Here is a 23,759-nt window from a genome sequence, read left to right as displayed (position 1 = left end):
AACTTTAATTAGGCCAGGGAGTCAACCTTCTTTATGAATATTAGACATTTCCTAACTAGGGGTTATGAACTCTGAACTGATTGTATTAACAACTTCTAATTTGCTATAAATACCATAAAAAAGCTAAGGAAGAGACTGAAAGGACTTGAAGGCCATTATATAACCCATAGACTGAATGAAAACTAATTTTATAGCACAGTGGCTGATTGGCCTCCATAGAGGATGAAGCAGAAGTGAATTAGTACAACCTGGTCAACACTACCTCCCACAGAGACAGCCCCTGGCAACAAAGTTGGTTACAAATACTTCCTCTATATACTCATTGCTCCTAATTCTACTATGCCAGCTTAATTGCTTCATCCATATAAGTTTCTCTTCTAACTAGGTTTTGTATTTGTTAAAAAATAATAATCATAGGTTGTGTGACAACAAACACATCTCTTGTTTCTGGTAAATTTCAATTAGACATTCAGCACAGAAAGAGAACTGCACCTAGAGAACAGAGGGCCTGGGTTCAGATCCCAACTCTCAATTTAGTGTACATATAACCTTGAGCAAGTCATTTTTGATTACAAAAGCTTGAGACTTCTTCATGATAAGTCATCCTCAAATAATCAGAAGTGGTTCATGCCCTCATCTTCTTTGCCCATCCATCTGCAGGGTGTTTATCAGTTAGTTTTCTTTGTATGTGGTTGATTCAATGTAGTGAGGAAACAGTGGTCTTTGCCTCAGTGGAAGAGTGATTAAAATACTCATGGAAGTATGGACACAGTGGGATTAAAAGAGAGAGGATAAGCCCTGAAAACCAAATGGAATACTTGGAGAGATCTTGATTCCCCTGAAATTATTAGCTATCAATAAAAAATTTCTGTAAGCAGCATCCATCATGACATCAGTCTTTAATATTTTGTCAGTTTTTCTGACTCCAAGGCCAGCTCTCTATTGACTACACCACACTGTCTCTCAAAGAATTTATTAATTATTCGAATTCTCTCTGTATCTCTCCTGTCTCTGTCTCTGTCTCTCTCCACACACACACACACACACACACAGAGGTTATGTATGCATATTGAGCATAATAATAGTCCATAACACATATTATCATGTCCCTTCAGGTTAGGTCACATTAGGGCTACAAGAATCCTCCTTCCATCTTTCTCACTCTCTCTCTCTCTCTCTCTCTCTCTCTCTCTCTCTCTCTCTCTCTTCTCTTCTCTCTCTCTCTCTCTCTGCCTCTCTCTCTCTCTCTCTCTCTCTCTCTCTCTCTCTCTCTCTCTCCCCTGCCCCATACACTTACACAAATACACAAAATATATACCTATAGCTATTGATTTAGCTGTCTATTCAAAGATATGTATGTATAGAATTTATGCCAGGTTTATATTCTTCCCACAGTTTACCACATGTGAAATATGTATTTATATGCATAGATTTTCACTTGATGTTACATAATGATCAGAATTCCCCTCATACATTATAGTAAGTGGAATTGACATTGCACTGGATTTAGAATCAGGACAATTTGGTTTCAGATCCTGCCTCAGACATTTACTTTTTATGTGATACTGAGCAAGTCATCGAACCTCTCTGTGCCTTAGTTTCCTAATCTGTAAAATGAGGGGGTTGGATTCAGTGGTCTCTAGAGTTCTCATAATTCTAAATTTCTGATCCTATGGGCTGACATTCTCTCTTTTGGATAATCCTCAGCTAAGAATTCCTAGGAAGAGGTTCTAGACTTAATTTTGTTTTTTACATCCCCAGTTCTTGGACCATAATAAGCCCTTAATGAACGTTTTCTGTTCATTTATTTATTCACTGAAACTCCTGTGCACCTGTCTTTGGAGATTCAATCTGTTTTGCATCTGTCAGAATTCAATCCCAGTATTATTTAAGCCAACAAGCCCTGTTCCAGGCAGCTATTATGGAGCAGGGTTCTTACGGTTCTCCTGATGGCTGAGAAATACCCAGGGGTACTGTCCAACATGACCTTTGACCCCTTTGCTGACACAGCTCACTTAATCCTTTTATCATACGATCATTCACGTAATATGGTTGGTCAGATGAGTACACATCTGGTAATAGCATGGAGTTGGAATTTTCCAGTAATCAAATAGAATACTCAAGGGTTGTAAGAATCATACCAGTATTACATATTAGATAAGCACTGAACATGTGGCAAACCCTGATTTTATCTCCTTAACAAAGTCACAAAATGAAAAGATAGCAAGTTTCATAGTTAACGGCAAAAATGAAATATTATGGAATCTAAATTTCTTTTATTATAAGAATGGCTTCTCTTCACAACTTTGTTCTTAGTGTTTTAGCCATAGGAGCCAAGCTCCTTGCTGTACATCAGTGGCATCAAACCCAAACAAAAACAGATTGCTATGGATTGCATGTTGACTTAGAAAATCACAAACTGACATTATCTATGTTGTATTGTATTTTTATTGATTCTGCTATACCTTTCCCAATGACATTTTAATTTCATTCAGCCATATTTGGGAGTTTTGTGGGCTGCAAATTTGACACCTCCGTTGCATGCTATTGGCATTGGTAGTAGAAGAATCTGTACATACCTTGTAACTCTTTGGAGTTTCCTAAAATGCAATTATTGCCTATTCTGACATATTTGTCTGATAACCGATTAAATAGTTTCTTTGAATATGTCATTTAAAGACTAATTGCTTTTTTTCAGATGACTAGGCAGCATATTTTATTGTCTTCTTTGGTACACAACAAACTAAGTTGTCAGAAGCTGATGAATAAACACTCTGATTTGGTTTTTAAGATTGGAACCAATGTCAGTGGTATTAACTTTTAATGTCTTAAGAGAAAATAACTTTTAAATGATTTAAGTTGCCAGTCTTTCGCTGTCTAGATTCATCTCTAATAAGTGCTTTTGAAATAACTGTTTTGAATTGGATGACTTATAACTGGTGGTAACTCGGTTGGGAGACTCATGCCAAGAATAAAATCTCAGAACTTTGCAAAGTAAAAAAAAAGAAAGAAAGAAAATCTAGCCATAATTATAATAAAAGCAATGGGGATGGTTAAGAGTAACACAGATATTCTTCAGAATGATATTCATGGAACAAATTCATCAGCATTTTAAAATCTTGGGAAGTTGATGTTCCAAATTGTTCCAAAATGGACATTAGCTATGCCCAATAAATGGTCAGTACTTGGGACACCCAAGTATTATGGCCAGGAAATGAGGCAGCAAAAACTTCTCCTAGGATGATTAATGCTTCTGAAAGGGTAAATGGCAGATTCTAAGAGGATTACTATCATGGTTATAGATCGGAATTGATGCTTTGCTTATGTTTTCTAATAAGAATGGGGGGTGTCATGGCGTAGTCCAAAAAGCACTGATTGATTTAAAATCTTACCTCTTACCTCATTACTCATGTGACCGGGGTCCCAAATTTAAACTCTTTGGGCTTTACTTTTCTCATTTATAAAATGTGCAGATTGGTCTAAATGGCTTCTGAGGCCTCTTTCAGCTCTATCTTTGTCATTCTGTGATCTGATTGGTTTCTTGAAGAGAATATTATGAGTATCAAAATTGGATATTTGTTATCTGAAGAGTCTTTGAACTTTTACCCCCAGATTGGAAAAGATCTAAATTGAATAATTACATCTACCTTGGTACAGAAATCACTAGATGAATAGTTCTAGTCTAATGCTACAACTTCTTAGGCTTTCCACGGCTCTACTGGTCTACCATTCTTGTAGGGGCTAGAGAAATAGCAATGTTCTTCATGTATGTGTCAACCTTTGAATCTTAATTGGTCAATCTCTTCTCTAGCTGTTTCTGATGTGATCCCTTGTGGGCATTAAATATTACCTCTTCGTAGCACAATGGAAAAAGCAGAAGATTTGGAGTCAGAGAACCTCAATTTGGATTCTGGATCTACAACTTCTTGACTGAATGACACTAGGTAATCCACAGTTTCTTTGTTTATAAAATAATTGTAATTGGACTACATGACTCAGAGGCTTCTTCTAGCTTTATATCTAGATCCTATGAAAACTAAAGACCCCCTCAACTTTGGGGGGGGGGTGGAGCACTAAACTCATTCTTTGTGCTTTAATATAATATCCCCTAGATTTAGATTGATCTCCAGTGAAATCCCCACATATTCATGGAACATTTGAATTTGTCTGAATTTAACATACAGAAAGAGGAGAGGAAGTTGTTTGAAGAAGAGCACCTGGAATTACCTGAAAGGATAGGCAAAATCTATGTCGATGCTGAGGTCACTCTCGGTTTTGTTGGCACAATCCACGCTCAGCCTCAGTGCGCCAGAATAGCCACCACATGTTGCAAATGCAAAGATTGCAAAAAGCTGAAAAAGAGAAAGAAAGAGTGAGAAGAGAAGAGGAGAGAGAGAGAGAGAGAGAGAGAGAGAGAGAGAGAGAGAGAGAGAGAGAGAGAGATATTTAAATAAGCTTTGAAAATGAGCAGAAATTATTTCAGATGACTCAAAGTATTAGAACATCTAATGTTATAACTTGGTGTTTTTCACTCAAATGACCTAAACATCTACATTGTGACACATGTTAATGGCAAAGAGTATTTTTGGTTTTGTTTCCTGAGATATCCAAAGGACCACAGTTGAAGAAGAGCAAATATTGCCATTAATTTTTATGAGTAGTATTAATCAAGGGGCTGATTCTCCTTGCCTCTGGACCCCTAAAGGCTATGATCAAATTTGGTGAATAGTTCTGGATGAATGTGACATGCCCATTCATGCCTAATTAGCCAGACAACCAACCACACAAACAAAATCACCAAACCAAATGGTCTCAAGTCTTGCTCCCTAGGCTGACCAGTTGTGTTTGGCCTCATTTTTGTTAGTACTACCTGGAACTCAATGTATCCATGCTTCTACAGCAATTGGACAATGCTAAATGAGATTCCTCTATTGGAAACTTCTCCCTTCGTTAGATAAGTCTTTGAAGCTATGGACTACTTTAAAAAAATCTCTGTATCTTCCTTATATCAAGAACTTTGTCAATAACAAACACTGGTACATGTTTGAGAAATGAAAAGTATTATTCAAGTACAAGAAGGGCTCCCATGTGGAAGATGGATTGTGCTACTTCACCTTACTGGGCAAATCTAAGTTCAAGGGGTGGACATTTCATAATAGCAACTTTGGTTTGATGTAAGGCAAATCTATGTAACACTTTGATGTCCTCAAAGTGGATGGGTCTACCCTCAGAGGGCATGAATTTCCTTTCCTGAAAGGCCTTTAAGAAAAGACTGAACATTTGAGGTTATGTTTTAGAACAGGTATTCTTAACCTGACATCCATGAACCCAAGAGATCAGTGGATAGATTTAAAGGGGTTCATGAACTTAGATAGGAAAAAAAATTACATCTTTATTTTCACTAACCTCTAAATAAGAAACAATATTTCTTCCAATTATGAATTTGAAAAAATGCACTGATAAAGGGGTCTACTGGATTCACTTCATGGCAAACAGGGTCCATGACACAAAATAGGTTAAAAATGAATCCCTGTTTTAGAGGAATCACAGGATTGTTGATCTAGAGGGGACCTCAAAGGTCATCTAGCTCAATGTCCTCATTTTACAGATGAGAAAACTGAGACCAGGGAGATTTAGTGACTTTCTGAATGTGGCACAAATATCAAATGTCAAAGGCAGGAATTGAACTTAGATTCTTTGACTACAGAGCTAGTACTCATTCACGGTACCACATTTCCCTGGAGAGATTGTTGTTTATGTATGAGTTGGACAAGATGGTCTTTGAGGTTCCTTCCTACTTGATTTTCTATGATTCTGTAAAAATTCTGATGTACCATAAGGTCCTGCAATTGAAGTGCCTTTTAAATCATCAAATAAACATGAAATTTGTTTCAACGTGCCTTCAGTATCAAGTATGTTTTATCATTATTCATTAATGAATTATCCACTTAGGTTTGGTATGTGTGACAATTAGGCAGCTAGAGACAGTGGATAGAATGCTAGGCTTGGAATCAGGAAGACCTTAGACCAAATCCTGTCTCAGATGTTTACTAGCTATGTGACCAAGGGAAGTCACACCTCCCTTGAGACTCAATTTTCCCACCCATAAAATGGGGGTAATAATGGCATGTACCTAAAAGAATTGTTGTGAAAATTAATAGGAAAAACATGTAAAAAAAACTTTGCAAACATTATGGAAGAGAGATGTATAAACATAATGCTTAATTATTATTATTTTGTTATTGTTGTTATTATTATTATGGCCACTGACAATGAGCCTAGTCTGGTCTACTTAAAGTGCAAGAAACACAGTCAACACAGTGGTGACCCAGGAGGTGCTATATACTGTTATTCACCCTCTTCACCTTTCCCATTCAGATGAGAAAACTGAGACCTATAAAGGTCAACTCACCCAAGATCACCCAGGGAGTGGATGTTTCCAGCTCTCAATCTTTGACACTAAGAAGACTTTAAGAAAAAGTGGCATGGAATGCTAAGATGTCAAAGTTGGAGGGGAAAGTGAGATAAACTCATTCAGAGAGTTCTTCATTCAATGGTGAAGAAACTGACTAAAAGAGTCATGTCAGACAATTTCCATGAATAGCTAGCAAGGGAATCAGGATTCAAACTCATACTTCTTCCCAATTCTGCCAAGAATTCTTTCTCCGACAATAAACTGTTACTTAGGATAGGAGTAAGAAACTATTTTTCAGGGAAAGGAAACGGAAGCCTGTTTTTTATTCACAGCTCCAAATCAGCCATGGTTAGTGGCCCAGCAGCTTATTCTGGGAACTCAGTTTCCATCCTAGAGCTTCAGTCATCCTGAGATGTTGGATAGTAGCATTTTAATTGGGGAGATGTGCCAAAGCATGCCAAAGTGGCTGCTAATGTTTATAGAGTTGGCTTATTATGAGTAGTCCACGGGGCATGATCACTACAAAATAGCATGTAGCTGCCTAAGACCTCCCAACCTGAATTAGGGGTTGTGGTTTTACCTTTGTATGATCTATTGAACCATCATACTTTATGAAAAGTGATAGAGACAACAGACAGGAAGCCTGGTAGAGAGGTTAAAAAAAAATCCATCCTTGGATTCAAGATGCACTGGGTTCAGGGGCTTCTTCTGACACCCACAAGCTGTGTGATCTTGGGCTAGTCTTTAGTCTTTGCTCTAGGCAATTCTCTAAGACAGCAAAATATTGGTCTCTTAATGATCCACATCAATGGGAAATTTCCATACCTAGTGTGCCCTACATTGATGAAATAACAAAAATAGATATACAAAAAAAATGAAAAGAAAGGGAAATTGTATCATTGTAATTCATCAATATGTGACCTGTCCAATTACTCTCTAAATACCATGTGCAGAATGAAACAGTCCCTTGTCTGAATAACCATAATCATCTTTTTTAAGGTTTAGAAAGTACTTTGCAGTTACAAGGTATTCCATATATACTCTTTGCTCCTCCCAAGAGTCATATGACTTTGGTAGCATAAGTAATTTTATCTTCATTTTATGGAAAAGAAAACTTACACTTTGAGACACTAAGTGATTTGTTTTAGTTCATATGGTGGTCATGGGATTTGAACCTAGATCACAAAGTAAAGTGAACCCTGGACTTGGCATTAGTTCTGCCACCTGCCAGTCATGTAGTCTTGGGCAAATTATTGAACTCTCTGGGTCTCAATCTTTTCATCTGTAAAAGAGGAATAATATTACTCATCTCTGTGTCCTACTATTATCAATTCAGCCAGTCAGTCATCAAGTTTTTATTGAGTACTTCATATGTGCCAGGCACTGTGCTAAGCCCTAGTGAGACAAAGAGAAGCAAAAACAGTTCCTGCTCTCCAGTAGCTTATAATCTAATGGGGGAAACAAGTAAATAACTATGTTGAGGTGCTTTGCAAGCACTCAATCTAGAGTCAATTCAATTAAATGAGCATTTATTCATTGTCTACAATGTATAAGTTACTGTGCCGGGCACTGCACCAACAGAAACTTCCATTTCTGAGGGAAAACAACTTGTACATAGATGAGTAAATACAAAAGGAAGTTCAATTAAGTTTATAGGGGGAGGTTAGAGAACTAAACACTAGGGATGTTTGGGGAATCAGGAAAGAACTCCATGTAAGCCATGGTGATTTCATGGACAGCCACGATGCCAATATGTGAAGATCTGGGATTCTGCAGCTATTAGGACTGCCTCCACCAATGGTACCCTCTCTAAAAAATCTTCAAAAATAGCCTGGGCTCCAAAGAAATTAAATGACTTTTCTATGATACCACAAAGGTGGGTTTAAACTCAGGTCTTTCCGACTCCAAATAGAGCATCTTATCAATGATGTCATGGTCTCTGATGATGATGATAAACCACTACTACTATTATTATTTTAATGCAATCTACTATTACTTTGGTGCAGGCAGTTCCTGGTGAGAGATTTCCTCTAACAAGAAAGATTGTCATGTGATCTTCAATTTATGGTTTCAGAGGGTTGTCTAGAGCCACTGAGAGGTTAAATGACTTCCTTAGCATCATGCAGGCAGTATGTGTCAAAGGCAGACCTCGAACCCAGTTCTTCTTGATGCCAAGGCTCTTTATTCACTACTTCCCATTGCCTCTCATTAATATTATTATTACCAATTGAATTTGGGTTAAACTAAGAAATGGTGCACAATGACATTATTTGTGGGGAGGCACCTTCAACAGAGTAGTACTGTGCTAGTTATATACATTGCTTGAATCATTGAACAGAGACTGGCCTTGGCAAATGGAGCCTAATTAACACCCATATTGTGCTTTGAATAGAGTAGGTGCTCTATGCATATTGTAAAAACATTAAAAATACCAAGAGAGTGATTGGACAATAGTGAGGGGAAGGAAGATAGATAGATAGATAGAGAGAAGAGAGAGAGAGAGAGAGAGAGAGAGAGAGACAGACAGACAGACAGACAGACAGACAGACAAAGAGACAGAGAGAGAGACAAAGAGGTAGAGAGAAGGAGAGGAAGAGGGAAAAGGAGAAGAGGAGAAAGGAGAGGAAAAGAGAGAAGAGACAGAGAAAGACATAAAGAAAGAGACACGGAGAAAAGGTCACAACTGTGGGGTATGGAAGAGAGTATTTTTAGCATGGTAGAGTGACCTTGAGGAAAGATCATTGGACTGGGGAACAGACCTGAATTCTAGTTCTGACTCTGAGCTTCCATTTTTTTCATCTGCAAAATTAGAGGTCCTCCAGAGAGCCAAATGATATCTAAATCCCCATCCTGCTCTAATATTAATAATATTCCACCCTGCAAACCTTTAAGCCCACTCACACAATTTTCCACTCTCTTAATCTATGCTCCTCAAGACCCACTGTGCCTGGGTTCATTTTTATGCTGCAGGGACACTCATCAGTGTTGGAGACAAATTCGGACTTGCTTCTTCCAAAGCACTGTGACATTCTGAAAATTAGAAGCAATCTTGACTTGTCTCTGGGGGTCTGTCAGCTATTTGTAATGTCAGTCATTACTGAAGGCTTTGAAGAGAAAGGGCCTCCTAGGAGTCAGGCACAGAAACATTTCTTTTAACTCAATTCAGTTCAATTCAATTCACTGAACCAGGAAGGAACCTCAGTGTCTATGTAGTTCAATTCACCCACGGAAGGAATCTCCACTGTAGACATATAGTGTCTCCTCTGGATTAAATTCAGTTCAACCTAACAAACATTCTTTTGCATATAGTACTTGGCATATAGTAAATATTTAATCATACTAATATTACTAGGCTGTCTTATTAATAGCTATCATTTATATATTTAAAGTTTTCCATTTAAAGTTTTGCAATGCTCATTACATATTCTATCTCATTTGATCCTTACAACAACCCTTTAAGGTAGGTGGTATTGCTGTGCTCATTTTACATATGGAGAAACTGAGGCTTGTAAAGGTCAAGTAACTTTTCCAGGGTCACACAGCTAGTCAGGATTTGAATTTAGGACTTCTTGAAACCAGGTCTAACCCTGTATCCACTGTGCCATCTGGGTGCCTTAAATAAATTCTCCATCCATCCATCCATCCATCTGTCCATCAGAGATTTTTACAGGCCTAACAAAACATAGGCTTTACTTTTTTTCTAATTATTTATCTTCTGTTTCCTCAGTTTTCTTCCATCTGGGCTGTCCCTTGGCCCAACCAGGAAGTTGGTAAAATTAACATCCTCTTGTCTCCCATTTCAGGCCAGTCTCCCCTTTTTTGTGTTTCCAATTCTCCCATCCATTCTAGAAATCAATCTAGTGTACCTTTCCCTGAGAAACTTGACCCTAACCTGTTTAGTGATCCCTATTGATATCAGTATAAAGTATTACCCCTCCCAGGAATAATTTCATATTGATGGGGGATTTTTAGAAACTGAAAAACTTTGAAAGTCCAAAGAGATGAATCTTTAATGGTGGAACTTTAGGTACTCTGGTCAAAAGTAAGAGCTAAGATGGGGCAGGGACCTTCCTGGTGTTTTTGGCCTTTCTTTGTATCCCCAAGGCTTTGTCTGCTACCTGACACATAGTAAATGCTTAATAAATGTTTGTTGATGGAATACCGGTTTTCCTTTGAATGAAGCTGTGTAGGCAACCAGTCATTCTATATACTTTTGGAGCTGGAAGAAATCTTGGCTAGCCAGTCCAAATCCCTTATTTTTACAGGTGAGGGAAACTGAGCATCAGAAAAGCTGCACATTCCATTGGTTCACTTTAAACTTTGAACAATTAAAACCCCACCACATGGCGTGTGGGCCAAGGTCATTCAGCCTGATAGCGGGAGACACCTGGCTTTATATTTTGGCTCACATTTATTAGCTATGTGATCTTAGACAAGTCACAAGACAATGTAACTAAGCCTCAGTTTCCTAAACTGCCAAATAGAGATTTTACCTATTGCATGAGAAAGTTTTTCCAAGAGCGAGTAATTTCATTTTGGGGGAGGATATAAAACCTGCTAGGAAGTGTTATTCAGAGGACCAGTCATTCTCCTCTCAAAATCCATAGACTCTTAAGTTCACTGCTGGTATAAACCTTTAAGGCAAAGAGAATCATAGGCCAGAGATACAGAACTGGAAGGGATCCCAGAGGTCATTAAGTTCAACTCACTTAGTTTACAAATGAGGAAATTGAAGCCCAGGAAATTTAGTTGACTTGCCATAGGTTGCAGAGGTAGTGACAGATTTACAGTTATATTGTACTGTTCCACATCTACTTTACACAGGTATGGGGACGTTTGACCAATGTCCTACTAGACAATATGAGTAAAGTCAGATGCTTCTGGATGAAGCTATTTCAGAGTGAATCACTGAATATCTTTGGAGGCATTAAAAGGGTAGGTATTAGAACCAGAGTTCAACGCCTAGTCCTCTGGTTACAGATGCGACCCTTGCTTAAAAGCATTCCAAGTCTGCCTGAGTCTTGGATTTGAATCCTGACTTTCACAGGATAAGAGCACTCATTCATTCTTTGTATCTATATTTCTGGCACCTAGCACAACATCTGGCATGCAGTAGATAGTGAGTAAATATTTGTTGATGGAATGAATTGTTGAGAGAAGCATTCTGCAAACTGTGCAACACTGCACAAATGTCAGCAGTTATTGTTAGGCCATCATTCTTGGCTAAGAGGTGGAAGTTCTTCTACTCTTCTGCAGCAGCAAGCTGGCACCCCCCTTTCCCGGGTGTGGCAATGAAAGCCCATTCCACACATGCCCTTGCAGTAATGTCAGCCTCGCCGATTTGGAAATCAGGCACAGCTGAGTGTATACAGCAGCATGATGGCAATTCTAACTTGCTGTAAGTTTTATCAAGGCATTCAGCTGAGGAGGAAGGGGCCAATTCAATGACTTATAATGGATTAGGAGGCATGGCTTCTAAAGGCGACCTGTCTTTTCTTCCCCATATTGAACTAAGGATGAAAGAAATGGATGATGGAGATCTGTCAGTCATACACACCCAAAGGCTATGCAAACACCAAAATCTGTATCTACGTTAAATGTGATCATTGTGAGAGGGTCCGAGATGGTACAATGGAAAGCAAATTGGAAGAGGAATCAGTAGATATGAGATCAAATCCTAGCCTTGCTCCTACCTAGTCCTGTAACCATGTACATTTCATTTCCTCTCTCTATCTCAGTTTTCTTACCTGTAAAATTAGAGGGCTGTACTACAGCAATGTTCTCCAAACTCCTTTCTAGCCCTGAGAGTGTATGATTCTTATTTTAATAATTACAGGGTGGTTTTTTTTTACTGCTTCCTGGCCTCAATGATTAAATGGAAATTAGGATCATAGATTTAGAACTGGAACGGATGTCTGAAGCCATGGCTATATAGTCGATTGTTCTCATTTTACAGAAGAGGAAACCAAGTCATCTGAGGAAAACCCTAGGATCATACATTCAATTTGGTAGGGTCCCTCAAAGCCACTTAGCCCCATCCCATCATTATACAGGAAAAAACTGGGGCCTAGAGAGGTGAAATGTCTCCCCCACAGTTACACGGACAGTAGCTAGCAGGAATGGGATAATATTATACTTGCCCATACATTCATTGCACAAGTGATTCCAGAGTGATTAATTGGGGAGTGCATAAACTCTGCCAAACAAAGCCGTCTACACTGGGCTGGTCATAGACTAATAAAGTCATTGCTTGAAGAGACTTCATGTTCATTTAGTTTAATTTCCTCATTTTACAAATGAGGAACCGGAAATCCAGAGAGATGAAGTCTTTAGTCATGGCAGTTCCCCTCACATTCAGCTTTAGGCTGGAAGGGACTTCAGGGCTAATTTAGTCCAACCTCCTCATTTTTCACAAATGGAAATGAAGTCCTAGAGAGATTAGGTGATTTGCTGAAGATCACATAGATAGGAAATAGATTTAAACCAGGTCCTCTGCCAAAAATGTCTCAGGGCTGCCTACCACCTGAGCTTAAACCCTGCCTCTGAGACTGTCTGATTGACTATGGTTCAGTCATTTAACCTTTCTGAGACTTAGTTTCCCTACCTGAAAAATGAGGCTAGTCCTATTTATCCTCAGATTTTTCTTTCAAGAAAAGGGCTGTGCAGTTCAAGGGTTATAGGAAGGTGGCTTCTTTTTCTTATTAATAAGCATTGCCTCAAAGGTCCAGCAGATGATGCGGTTTTCCAACCCCTAATGATTACACATACTCATCTCATGGTAGAAAAGGAGAAGGAGTGTCATTGACTTATCAGATGAATGGAAAAAGCTTCTCCATTTCTGGTTTTCCATCAACCCACATTTATGAAGTTTTTACCATGTGCTAGGCACTATGCTGCAAAATAGAGATAAAGAGATCAGAAGGAAACCAAGGAGAGGGCATTCCATCAGGGAGCAAGACATACTTGTAAGTATGTGCAGAATAAATACAAAAGGGACACAAGGTAGTTTGGGGACAGGGAGCACTAGCTTTTGGGGGAATCATGGAAGGCTTCATGTGGAAGGTGGCACCTGAGATGAGTCTTGAAAGAAGTAAGAGATTTCAATAGGAGGAGTTGCTGAGGAAGGAGTAGATTCCAGGCATGAGAGCAAGCCTTGGCAAAACCACAGAGGTGGGAGACGTGATATCCTATGTGATGAACAATAAGACCAGTTTGGTTTGTCTCTAGATATGGGAGGCAGCTAGGTGGTGCTTTGGGTAGGGTGCCAGGTCTGCAGTCAGGACTTATCTTCCCGAGTTCAAATCTGACCTCAGACATTAGTTGTATGACTCTGGGCAAGTTACTTCACCCTGTTTGCCTCAGTTTCCTCATCTGTAAAATGAGCTGGAGAAGGAAATGGCAAACCACTCCAGTATCTTTGCCAAGAAAACTCCAAAAGGGGTCACGGAGAGTTGGATATGACTGAAAAACACTCAACAACAAAGAGTGTGGGAAAGTAGGAGTAATGAATAATGAGACTGGAAAGGTAGGTCAGGGAGTCATTGGGAAGGGCTTAATTTCCTTCACCAGGACTTTGGAGATAATAATCAGGATTGAGGCTAGTGATACAGTCCTTCATTTTTTTTCTTCAAAGAAAATAATCTTCCTAAGTCGCAGCCGAGATACTGTCATTTTGACCCTCATTCTACATTCCGTAGCTCTCAGTTCTAGGATAAAATACAAGCCTTTAAGCCTGGCATTTAAAACGCTTAACAAGTTGAATCCCACCTACCTATCCAGACTGATTCAATATCACTCCCCTTCATGATCTCTACTTTCCAGCCAAATTAATCTCTTAGCTGTTCCCTGAACTAGGCATCTCCATTCCTGTCCAAAGGAAAGGACTCTCTTGGTCCTTCCTTCTCGCCTGTGTCTCTCAGAATCCTGAACTTTCTTCAAAGCTCTGATTACTGCTGTCTCCCACTCTTCCTTGGTCCTTCTTTACCCCTTCTCCCCTCTTTCACTGGTTAGTACTCTTTTTCCCATTTTTCATGGCATTTTGTTTTTACCTAAGTAAATGTTGGATCTCCACAGCAAACCATAAGCTCCCCCGGGCAGGCCCTGCTCCTGTTTTATTTCTGCCTCTGTATTCCAAGTCCTTACCATAGTGCCTTGCTTTCAAAAATGTTCATCAAATTGAATGAAAATGTACATTTCGCACAGTGAGGGGCTGTGGTAAGACTGCTGGATTTACAGTAAGAGTTGCTGGGAATCCCAGCTCTGCAACTTCTTACCTGGGTGACTGAGGAAGTCACTGAACATCTCAGGGCCCTCCATTTCCTTATCCAGAAAACAGTGAAGATTGGTCTGGATCACCTCTGAGATCCTTTCTAGGTCAACATCTCTGAAACTGTGATACTATAGCTGCTAATCCATGTAGATGAACCCTGCTCCTAACAATAAAAACCACTTACTGTATAATCCCTAACTGTTGCCAAGACACAAGGAGCCCTCAGACTTTTTGTGCATTCTGAGTTTGATTGAAAACATTATCAAGCAAAGGGAAAACTAGATCTCTACCAATTCTGTTATTTGTCCTTCTCCAAATTGGTGCCCCCTAGATCAGAAATAGCTCTTTGAAATCCTTTAATGATACCCAAGGAACTCTCTTGGGAATATAGCACTAGGGAGTCTACTTTTGGAGATTAAAGGGATGTAGATGAAAGGTGAGATGAATCTTCTGTGTTCATTTGTGAGACAAAATTGGGGACCTTTATGTTGGAGGGAGACTTGGAATTAAGGGATGCCAAACTGCTATTGGCAGAGAGTTCCAAGTATCTAGGGTGGAGTGGAGGTAAGGAAGTCATTCTAAAGTCTTGACATACAAGAGCTGAAATGAAGGTAGCAGAGGTCTTTGAAGGAACAAAGGGGAAGAAGAGCTGGAAGCTTAGGATAAAGGCAAGTACCATTTCTCACAGTCACCATGAAAAGAGAGGAGGATATTAGCAAAGGTCAATCTACCTTCCATATTCTGCCTTCACAATCATAGAACATGAGAGCTGGAAGGGAACTAAGAGGTAACAGAGCTCTTTTGCCTCCTTTAATGGAGAAGTAACCTTTAAGCTTCTGTCGGAGACAGGGCCAGACCTGGTTTGCCTGATGTTTACATCGGTTCTTTTTCTTCTGAATCATAGTGTAATTGCTTGGTTGTGGTTAGGGTGGAGGAATATGTCAAGGAGAGAGATGGAAAGAGGTGCTAACTATAATGCTAAGTCTCTTCACATTTCAGCATTCTATACATTCTTATTCAGTTCTCTCAGTCATGTCTGACTTCATGACCCTATTTGGGATTTACTTGGCAAAGATACTGGAGCGGTTTGTCATTTCCTTCTGCAGCTAATTTTACAGATGAGGAAACTGAGGCAAACAGCATTAAGTGACTTGCCCAGGGTCACACAGCTAGTAAGTGTCTGATTGAACTCAGGAAGATGTGTCTTCCTGACTCCAGGCCTGGCACTCTATCTACTGTGTCACATAGCTGTCCTATTCTACAGTAAGCATATGCTATAGAGGATAGAGTCAAGATTCTCTGAATCAGGGTTCAAGTTGTGTGACCCTGGGCAGATCATTTAAGCTGTCAGTGCTCCTAGCAAATCTCTAAACCTTGGAGCTGTTCACAGTGCACCTGCCTATTACTATTCCTCAAATGAGTTCCTCAATAAGGGACTTCATACATCACCCAACTTACAGGTACAGTTAGAAATAAGCTGCAGGTATTCAATTAAGCCAACATTCACTAAGCAGTGCAGATACAGAGACAAAAACAAAACATTCCCTGCCCTCAAACAACTTGCATCTATTTGGGGAAAAATAAGGGGAGGAATGCATGAAGAATTTATAAATGAAGACTCCCTTCCCCTAAATGTTTCTTGAAACAGCCCTTTATTTCTATATCAGCTCCACTACTTTGAGTCTATGGAACAACATGGGTATGAGGGGAAGAAAGCTAAATTCAGGCTTAATTTTTTTTTTTTTTGCAAATCCTTATGCAGTCAGGTTATGCCAATTAAAGTTGATGAGTCCTTCCACATAAAAGTTATCAACCCACAGTCAGGCAGGTTGGGTTATTGCATTTGGCAGGCACAGTCGTTAGACCTGTTAAATATCCATGAGTGTAATAATCTCTTCCTTCCCGATGAACCTCTCTCTCTTCCTAGCCCTCCTTCTCTTGTGCTTTATCTTGGGATGATGAGCCATCTGTCCTCTGGCCCCCAGATGACATTTCTGGAAACACAGCTGCTTACAGAAGACAATTGGCCCATCAGTGGCCCTGGTATGGAATGAGTCACATTGCCAGTACATTTCACTAGGCAGAAAGGAAAAACCCTAACCTGGGCTCAGTAGTGGGGTGATAAGCATCCCATGATATCCTATGCATGGGCTCCACACTATCTTCAATCTTTTTTTTCCTTCCTCTACTGTTACTTGAATTGTTTCTATGAAATTGATCAAATACCTCAGCTACGTAAATGCTATTATCCGAGATGGTTCCAGGAAGGCTTACAATAAACTTCATCTCTAAGCTGCAAGGGTTGTTGCATAAGATAAAGCCTCACGATGCACCTGGAAGGCATTTTAATTGTGCCAACTTGAGCAAGCTGGAAACTTTTGTTAAAAGTCCTGCCACATTTCCTTTCCTATAGATGTCACAACCCATTTATTCTAGTACTCACTTTACACGTCAGGATTGGGAACTGCACTGTTCCAGCTATTGTTTTCCATTGGCTTGGACTCTGTATTGACACCTGAAAGTTTGTTATGGTCCAACCACTGATTTATTAAAAATCTAACAGAAGCAACAATAACAAAAACTAAACTATTTGGCCAGTACTCATTTCATGAATGAGTATACCTGGTGAACAGCAAAGTACAGACTGAGGTCACAAAGACTGTCAAATGCTTAGACCATAACTTCCCCTAAACTGTTTAGATCATACCTTCAAGGCAAAATGTGGGTATGTTTCTCCCCTAAAAGGTGATGGAACTGGAGTTATTGACACTTGTAAATCTTTGCGAATAACACAGAACAAAACAAATCACACTGAGGTCTGCTTTCAGAACGATTCAGAAAACAGAATCATATTGTCTCTCTCGACTACACATTTGTTATGAGGATTTTGATTTTTTTTAAATGGGTGAGGTGGCAACAGCAGAAAACTATTGATAGTGTTGCCAGAAAAAGAAAGAAAAGAAAGGAGAGCCATTGTAGCATTTGTAAACATTCACAGCAAAGAACAGGACTGCTTGGAAAGTTGCATAGCGAATTTGTTACATTTTTTAAATGAAAAATGAGCTAGACATAATAGAGATTTGAAATATGTATGATCCTCTTTTACTGTTACTTAGTATATAGAAACACTCATTTTATTTGGGGTTTGTTAAGTTCAGAATAAAAAAAAAGAAAAGGAAGCAGAATCACAGAATTTGAGAGTCAGAAGAGACCTCAGCAATCACCTAATTCTACACATACATAAAAAGAAAGCCCACACGTGGTCTTTTAGGCTCTGCTTGAGGACCTCCAAAGGTTGGAGGCAGAGATCCATCACCTTCCATGGCAAGCTATTTTCCTTTTGGGCAGCTCTAATTTTTCAGAAGTGTTTCCTGAATTCAACCCTAGATTTGCCTCCATGATTCCACATCTTGGTTCTGTCCTCTAGGTCCAAATGAAATCCTCTTCTACATGAAAACTCTTTAAATATTTGAGACAGTCTTTCAAGAAGAATGGCTAAACTTTGATGGTGAACATTTATACATAAAACTAAAATCAGCACAAGACTCACCCAACCAGAGACTTAGATAATAACAATAATCATTCATGTGAGCACTTACTTAGCAAGAATAATTAGTTAAAATAGAAAGCTGATAGTCATTTCCTCTCTTTCCCAATAGCCCAGGTGGGCTCCTTCTCTGTCTAGTACTGCTTTTCTGCTTCCCCCACTGGAAACTTCTCCAGCAGAAGCCTATCACCTCCCTCCACAGAAGGGAGTTCTAAGTTCTAATGTCTCTGTCCCCAGTGGAATTTGTCTTAAAGAGTTGATTTGAGATGATCTTTTCCTGCTGTTTGTCCTGATTGGCAGATTTTTCCATTATGACTCTGCATTTATCCACCCATTTGCACTCATTTCTATAATGCTGATGCTTTGTGGTATTTTGTCTCCTAGCCACGCTGCAGTAAAGGCTCTGCCCCAGGTCTTTAAACTAGCATTATCACAAAAGAGCTTTCCATAAATTCTTCTTCTCTGTTGGTAGCTCAAAAGTCAGGATCCCCACTCTAGGTGCTTGCAATTTTAAATAGGCAGTAGCAAAAAACACCAAGACATGCCACAGGGAGATTAATGCCAGGATGATGAACAAATCTATCTGCAATTAGGAATGGAGTTACATATTGGAAAAACATCCAGGTGGTTTTGGTGTGGTAGAAAGTCTATAGTTAGACTATAAGTAATGATAGAGGATCAAATGAGACAATATTTGTACAGTGCTTAGTACAGTTAGTTCCTGGTACATAGCAGGTGCTTGATAAGTGCTTTTCTTTGCTGTTTCCCTTCCCCTCCCCCAAAATAAGAAAGAAGGAAGGAAAAGGGCATTAATAAAATGTTAAAAATACACAGAAGACAACAAAAAAAAGTTCAGAAGGGATAAAAAAGTAGGATAATTTTGTTACTACTGCATTAAATATAACTCACACTTAAAAAAGCTATATATGTCAGAAAGTAATGATTTCATATGCAATCTTTTTTTGTTCTTTTAACATTGAGATGTTCCAACTCCTTTCTGTCAGCCTTGCCCACTTCCCTGGGATCTGCTTTCATGGTTGTTGAGTCCCTGGTCAGGGCCCAGCATTTCATGAGGAGCCCTAGCTATACTACCTTCACTCCCTCCTCAATTCATTCTCTGATCGTGGACAGCCTTACCACCTCACCAGCAGCCTTGCCCCCATCCTGGTTTCTAAATTCCAACTCTTTCTCCCCCTCCTCCCCTCCCTTTCCTTTTTTTGTTTTGACTTCCCCTTTAAGAATGTAAACATGAGAATAGGGACTGTCCTTTTTTTGTTCCTTTGTTTTTGTTTTTGTTTTTTTGTATTTGACTCTCCAGCACTGAGCTCAATGCCTAGCCCTAGGGTAGGCACTATTGACTCTTATTCTTACTGCTACTGTTACTCACTCTCTCTGTCTCTCTCTGTCTCTCTATCTCTTTCTCTCTCCATGTTTCTTGGTGATTGTCAAAGCCATAAATATATGTATGTGTGTGTGTGTACACACACACACATGTGTATACATATATGTATGTATATATACACATGTGTATACATATATGTATGTATATAGCCGTATACACATGCAAATGTATTTATTTCATTTTTTTATCTGTTAAAAATTGACCCAATGAGACATACTACAGTTAAATTAAAAAAACATACATGGGACTGTCATGATTCTAACCCGTAACTAAGGGTGCAATACGAGGGACAGGAGACAAAAAGACTAGTTGTTGTAGGTTGACTATGAAACTTTTATATTTCTATTCTAAAATGTTAGCTTTTTTTAAAAATGAATTTAATAAGTTAAATGGAAAGACTAAATAAAATATGCTGAATGTCTGTGTCTTGAAATATGGGGTAAAGAATGAATGAACTCACTTCAAGGAAGTCATTTCAAGCCCCTTCAATTTATAGATGGTGAAACTGAGGTCCATCTAGAGAGGTAAAGAGAACATTGGACTTTGACACCCGATCTCCAGAATCTAAATTCAAAGCTTTGTCCACTGGCCCTCATTGTATGGATGAGCTGTATGATTGAGAGCAGGTGAGTAGTAGAAGACCAAGGACTAATCCTTGGGGAAAGACCATAATGAAGGGCAAGAGAGGAAAAATGAGTCAGGAAAGGAAATAGAAGAGATGTGTCCATACAAAGCCCATTGCAATAGAAAAGGTGCCATATTCCAACAACCTACTTTAACCAGTCTTTTGGTCTCGTGTTCCTAGCATTGCACCATTAGCTATGGATTAGAATTGTAAAGGTCCCATGGTTTTTATTTAACTATCCTACTCCTCATTGGGAGTATTCAAATATTCAAATAATTCAAATAAAGATATTCAAATAAATACTCAAATATTCAATATTCCAATAAAAAGCAAAGAGATAATTGTGCAAATAGTTGACTTTTTTCTGACTTCAATAGAATTAATTCAAGTTCAGCTGTTTAGCATTTGGATGGTCACATCTTCTTTCAAGTTTTCTTTTATATATGTAATTCTACAAAGTTGCATTAAGTTTTGATATGAGGTAAGTGCTGCTGTGGGGAATTCTCTTTCCATCAATGGAAATCACAACTTTCAGGACTTAGTATCTTTGCCTCAGGAAATTGCAGGAGACAAGTAGAGGATTAATTGACTTGCCCAAGGTCACTATCCTGTAAGGGATTTGAAAACAGATCTTCTGGATGCCAATACCAGCCCCTCTATCCATTATAACACAGTGCCCTGTTCATTTTGGATAGGAAAACTAAAATAAATATAATTTAGTTAGAGCAACTGTAGGTTTTTATTATCATTTCTAAAAAATGTCTTTTAAAGCCAGAGGGAACATGCTCAACCTTTGAACTATTTCAATGCAATTAATATTTTATCAAGAATATTCTTAGACCTACTTTTACCCACTGGTTCTATAAAATATTCTTCCAAAGTTCATTTTTTATGATCAAGGGGAAAATATTTCCAAATGTGCAGTGTCAATGAAAGGCTGACTTTGGACTTGACTGTCTTTCTTTTTATTCATCTTTATATCTCCAGCACTTAACACAGTGCCTGGCACATAGTAGGTGCTTAATAAATGCTTGTTAACTGAATTCCAGTTTACCAAATAGGATAAGAAGTTCATATTGCATTTCTTTTGAAATTGGGACTTTTTCCAAAGAGGTGGGTGTGTCCTGATAGAACAAAGACAGCTGTCGATCAGTCAATCCACAAGCATTGATAAGTACTGAAACTCCACAGAAGAATGAGAGCAAAATACTTCATCAAGGAATGGTATGATAAAAAATAAATATGGGCTAGTCATGTGGCAAGGATGAGATGACACAGATAGGATTCTCCATTGTCACCATCACAGTATCTGGAGAAAGTGAGGAGGGCCTCTTTCACATGGAATATCTTAAGGAAGGAAATGAACAAGAGTCCTACAGAATGGACAGTCATGGATGGGTTGCTACCTGCATCATTGAAGAGAACTTCTGAACTGATGAGATCACAGATACATTCAAATAATTGAGTGTAAGCTAACCCCTGTACTAGGTACTGGGCATAAGACAAAAGAATGAACCCAATCCTCACTCTCAAAGTACTAACATTCTACTGGGGGGGGGGACAATAAATATATACTAAACAAATGTATGCAGAGCAAATATAAAATCAACACAAGATAGTTAAATCCAAAGTAGTTAAAGAGGGAGGGGCACCAGCATTTGGAGCAGGTGGACTAGGAAAGGCTTTGGGCAGAATGGTGCCTGAGCTGCACCTTGAAGAAAGTAAGGGATTCTTTGAAGAAGGGGTAAAGAGGGAATGCATTCCAGGCATGGGGAATGGCCAGTGCAAAGACATGGATGAAGGAAATCAAATGCCATCTGTGAGGAACTGTGTGTGAAGAGAGAAGGTTAGTTTGGCTGGACTACTATAGATTGTGGAAAGGAGAACAATGGATAGTAGGGCTGGAAAGATAAATTGGGGCCAGATTTTGAAAGGTTTTAAAAGCCAAACAGAGAGATTCATATTTTATACTGGAAATTATATGAAGAACCTGGAATTTATTGAGTAAAGAGTGGCATAGACAGATCAGCACTTTAGGAAAATCATTTGGCAACTATATGCAGTAGCTATGTGTGGGATAAATCAGAGGAGGGAGAGATTTGAGGTAGGAAGAGCTACTAGGAGACTATTGAAATATTATAGGTGAGAACTTATGAGAGCCAAAGCTAAGGGGACGGCTGTGTGAGGAGAGAAGGGGCTAGTTGCCAGAGATGTTATGGAGGTAGAAATGGCAAGATTTAGCAACTGATTGGGAAGAGGAAAAGTGTTAAGCAGAGTATAACACTGATGTTATGAACTTTGGAAACTGGAAGAACAAGAGAGGAAATTTTAGTAGATGGGTGGATTTTGGAGGAAAAGAAATTTTTTTTTAGACATGCTGAATGTGACGTGTTTACAGACATCTAGTTTGAAATGCTTAGTAGGCTATCACTCATATGGGACTATGGCAGTAGAAAGGCATATTCATTGTCGGATGAAGTCTTTTTGTCTATTGGTTTTGCCTAACTTTAATTTGTTTCATGACATGGTTCAATTAGAAAAGATATATCAGGGAACAACCATCATGAAAAAAATAAAAAGAGTATCAGTAATGCTTTTTTACACACACACACACACACACACACACACACACACACACATACACACATAACGGAAAGGATGGAGGGTGGAAATGAACCTTAATCTTCCTGTATCTGTCATAATGGGAAAAAGTTATAAAAATATTAAATTAAGCATTTCCCTTAGAACTGACAATACCTCTTAGACAACTGATTAGAAAGCTTCTTTGGATGCAATTTGTTGTCTATCATTCTGTTTTAAAACTTGGCATCTTTCCTGGGTGAATTTGAGATGTGAAGTGCCTGCAATGTCTTATTCAACTGAAACTATCACTTAGAGAATTTAAGATGATCAGGTTATTGACTTTGGGACTCCTAATTATATACTTCTGATTGGCTGTTAAATTAGAGCTAAATAAAGTTATCATATTAATTCACACCTCTGTACATTCATGGAAAGATGATCTATTACTGCTGATAAGATACATTTCTCATCTTCTAAAAAGCATTTGCAAGTGTTTACACTATTCGGACCTTTAAAGTCAAGTGAGACTTTAAATCTTAATAGACTGAATACTTTCAAAACCTTCAAGCCTTTAACCTCAATGCTTAGTGCTTTTTTAGTGGAAAACAAAAATGACATTTATTTAGTTTTTGCATCTATATATGGAAATGTCAGTTTGGAAACTTCTTTCCCAAATGCATATGAGCAATTCAACTTGAAGTTCTAATCTTAGGGAGTCCATTAGGGTATTGAATGACTTGTGATGGCCACACAGTTAGCATGTGTCTGAGGCAGGACTTGAAATGTGCTCTCCCAGACTCTGAGGTTGACTATTTGTCATTATGCTACATTGCCTCTGGAGCTTAAGTCCATAGTTTTTACTTCAGTGTTGTAGAAAAATTAGATGCCAAAGTATTTTGAGTCTTTCCTAGAAGATTA

At 38.8% G+C, this 23,759-nt stretch overlaps 1 protein-coding gene across 1 annotated transcript in view; it reads right to left on the bottom strand.

Annotated features, from left to right (window-relative positions):
- Nucleotides 1-23,759, bottom strand: part of SYNPR (synaptoporin) — a 376,141-nt gene that overhangs the window by 126,759 nt on the left and 225,623 nt on the right. The window contains exon 3 of the mRNA XM_020976405.2: nt 4,228-4,352. Within this exon, the coding sequence (XP_020832064.1) occupies nt 4,228-4,352 (125 nt within the window). The remainder of the gene's footprint in view (nt 1-4,227; nt 4,353-23,759) is intronic.

This window comes from Phascolarctos cinereus, unplaced genomic scaffold (genome assembly GCF_003287225.1).
Source record: "Phascolarctos cinereus isolate Bilbo 61053 unplaced genomic scaffold, phaCin_HiC Scaffold_4;HRSCAF=312, whole genome shotgun sequence".
Taxonomy (NCBI): Eukaryota; Metazoa; Chordata; class Mammalia; order Diprotodontia; family Phascolarctidae; genus Phascolarctos; species Phascolarctos cinereus.
The sequence above is the reverse complement of the archived record's forward strand: the minus strand, read 5'-3'. Positions and strand labels throughout refer to the sequence as shown.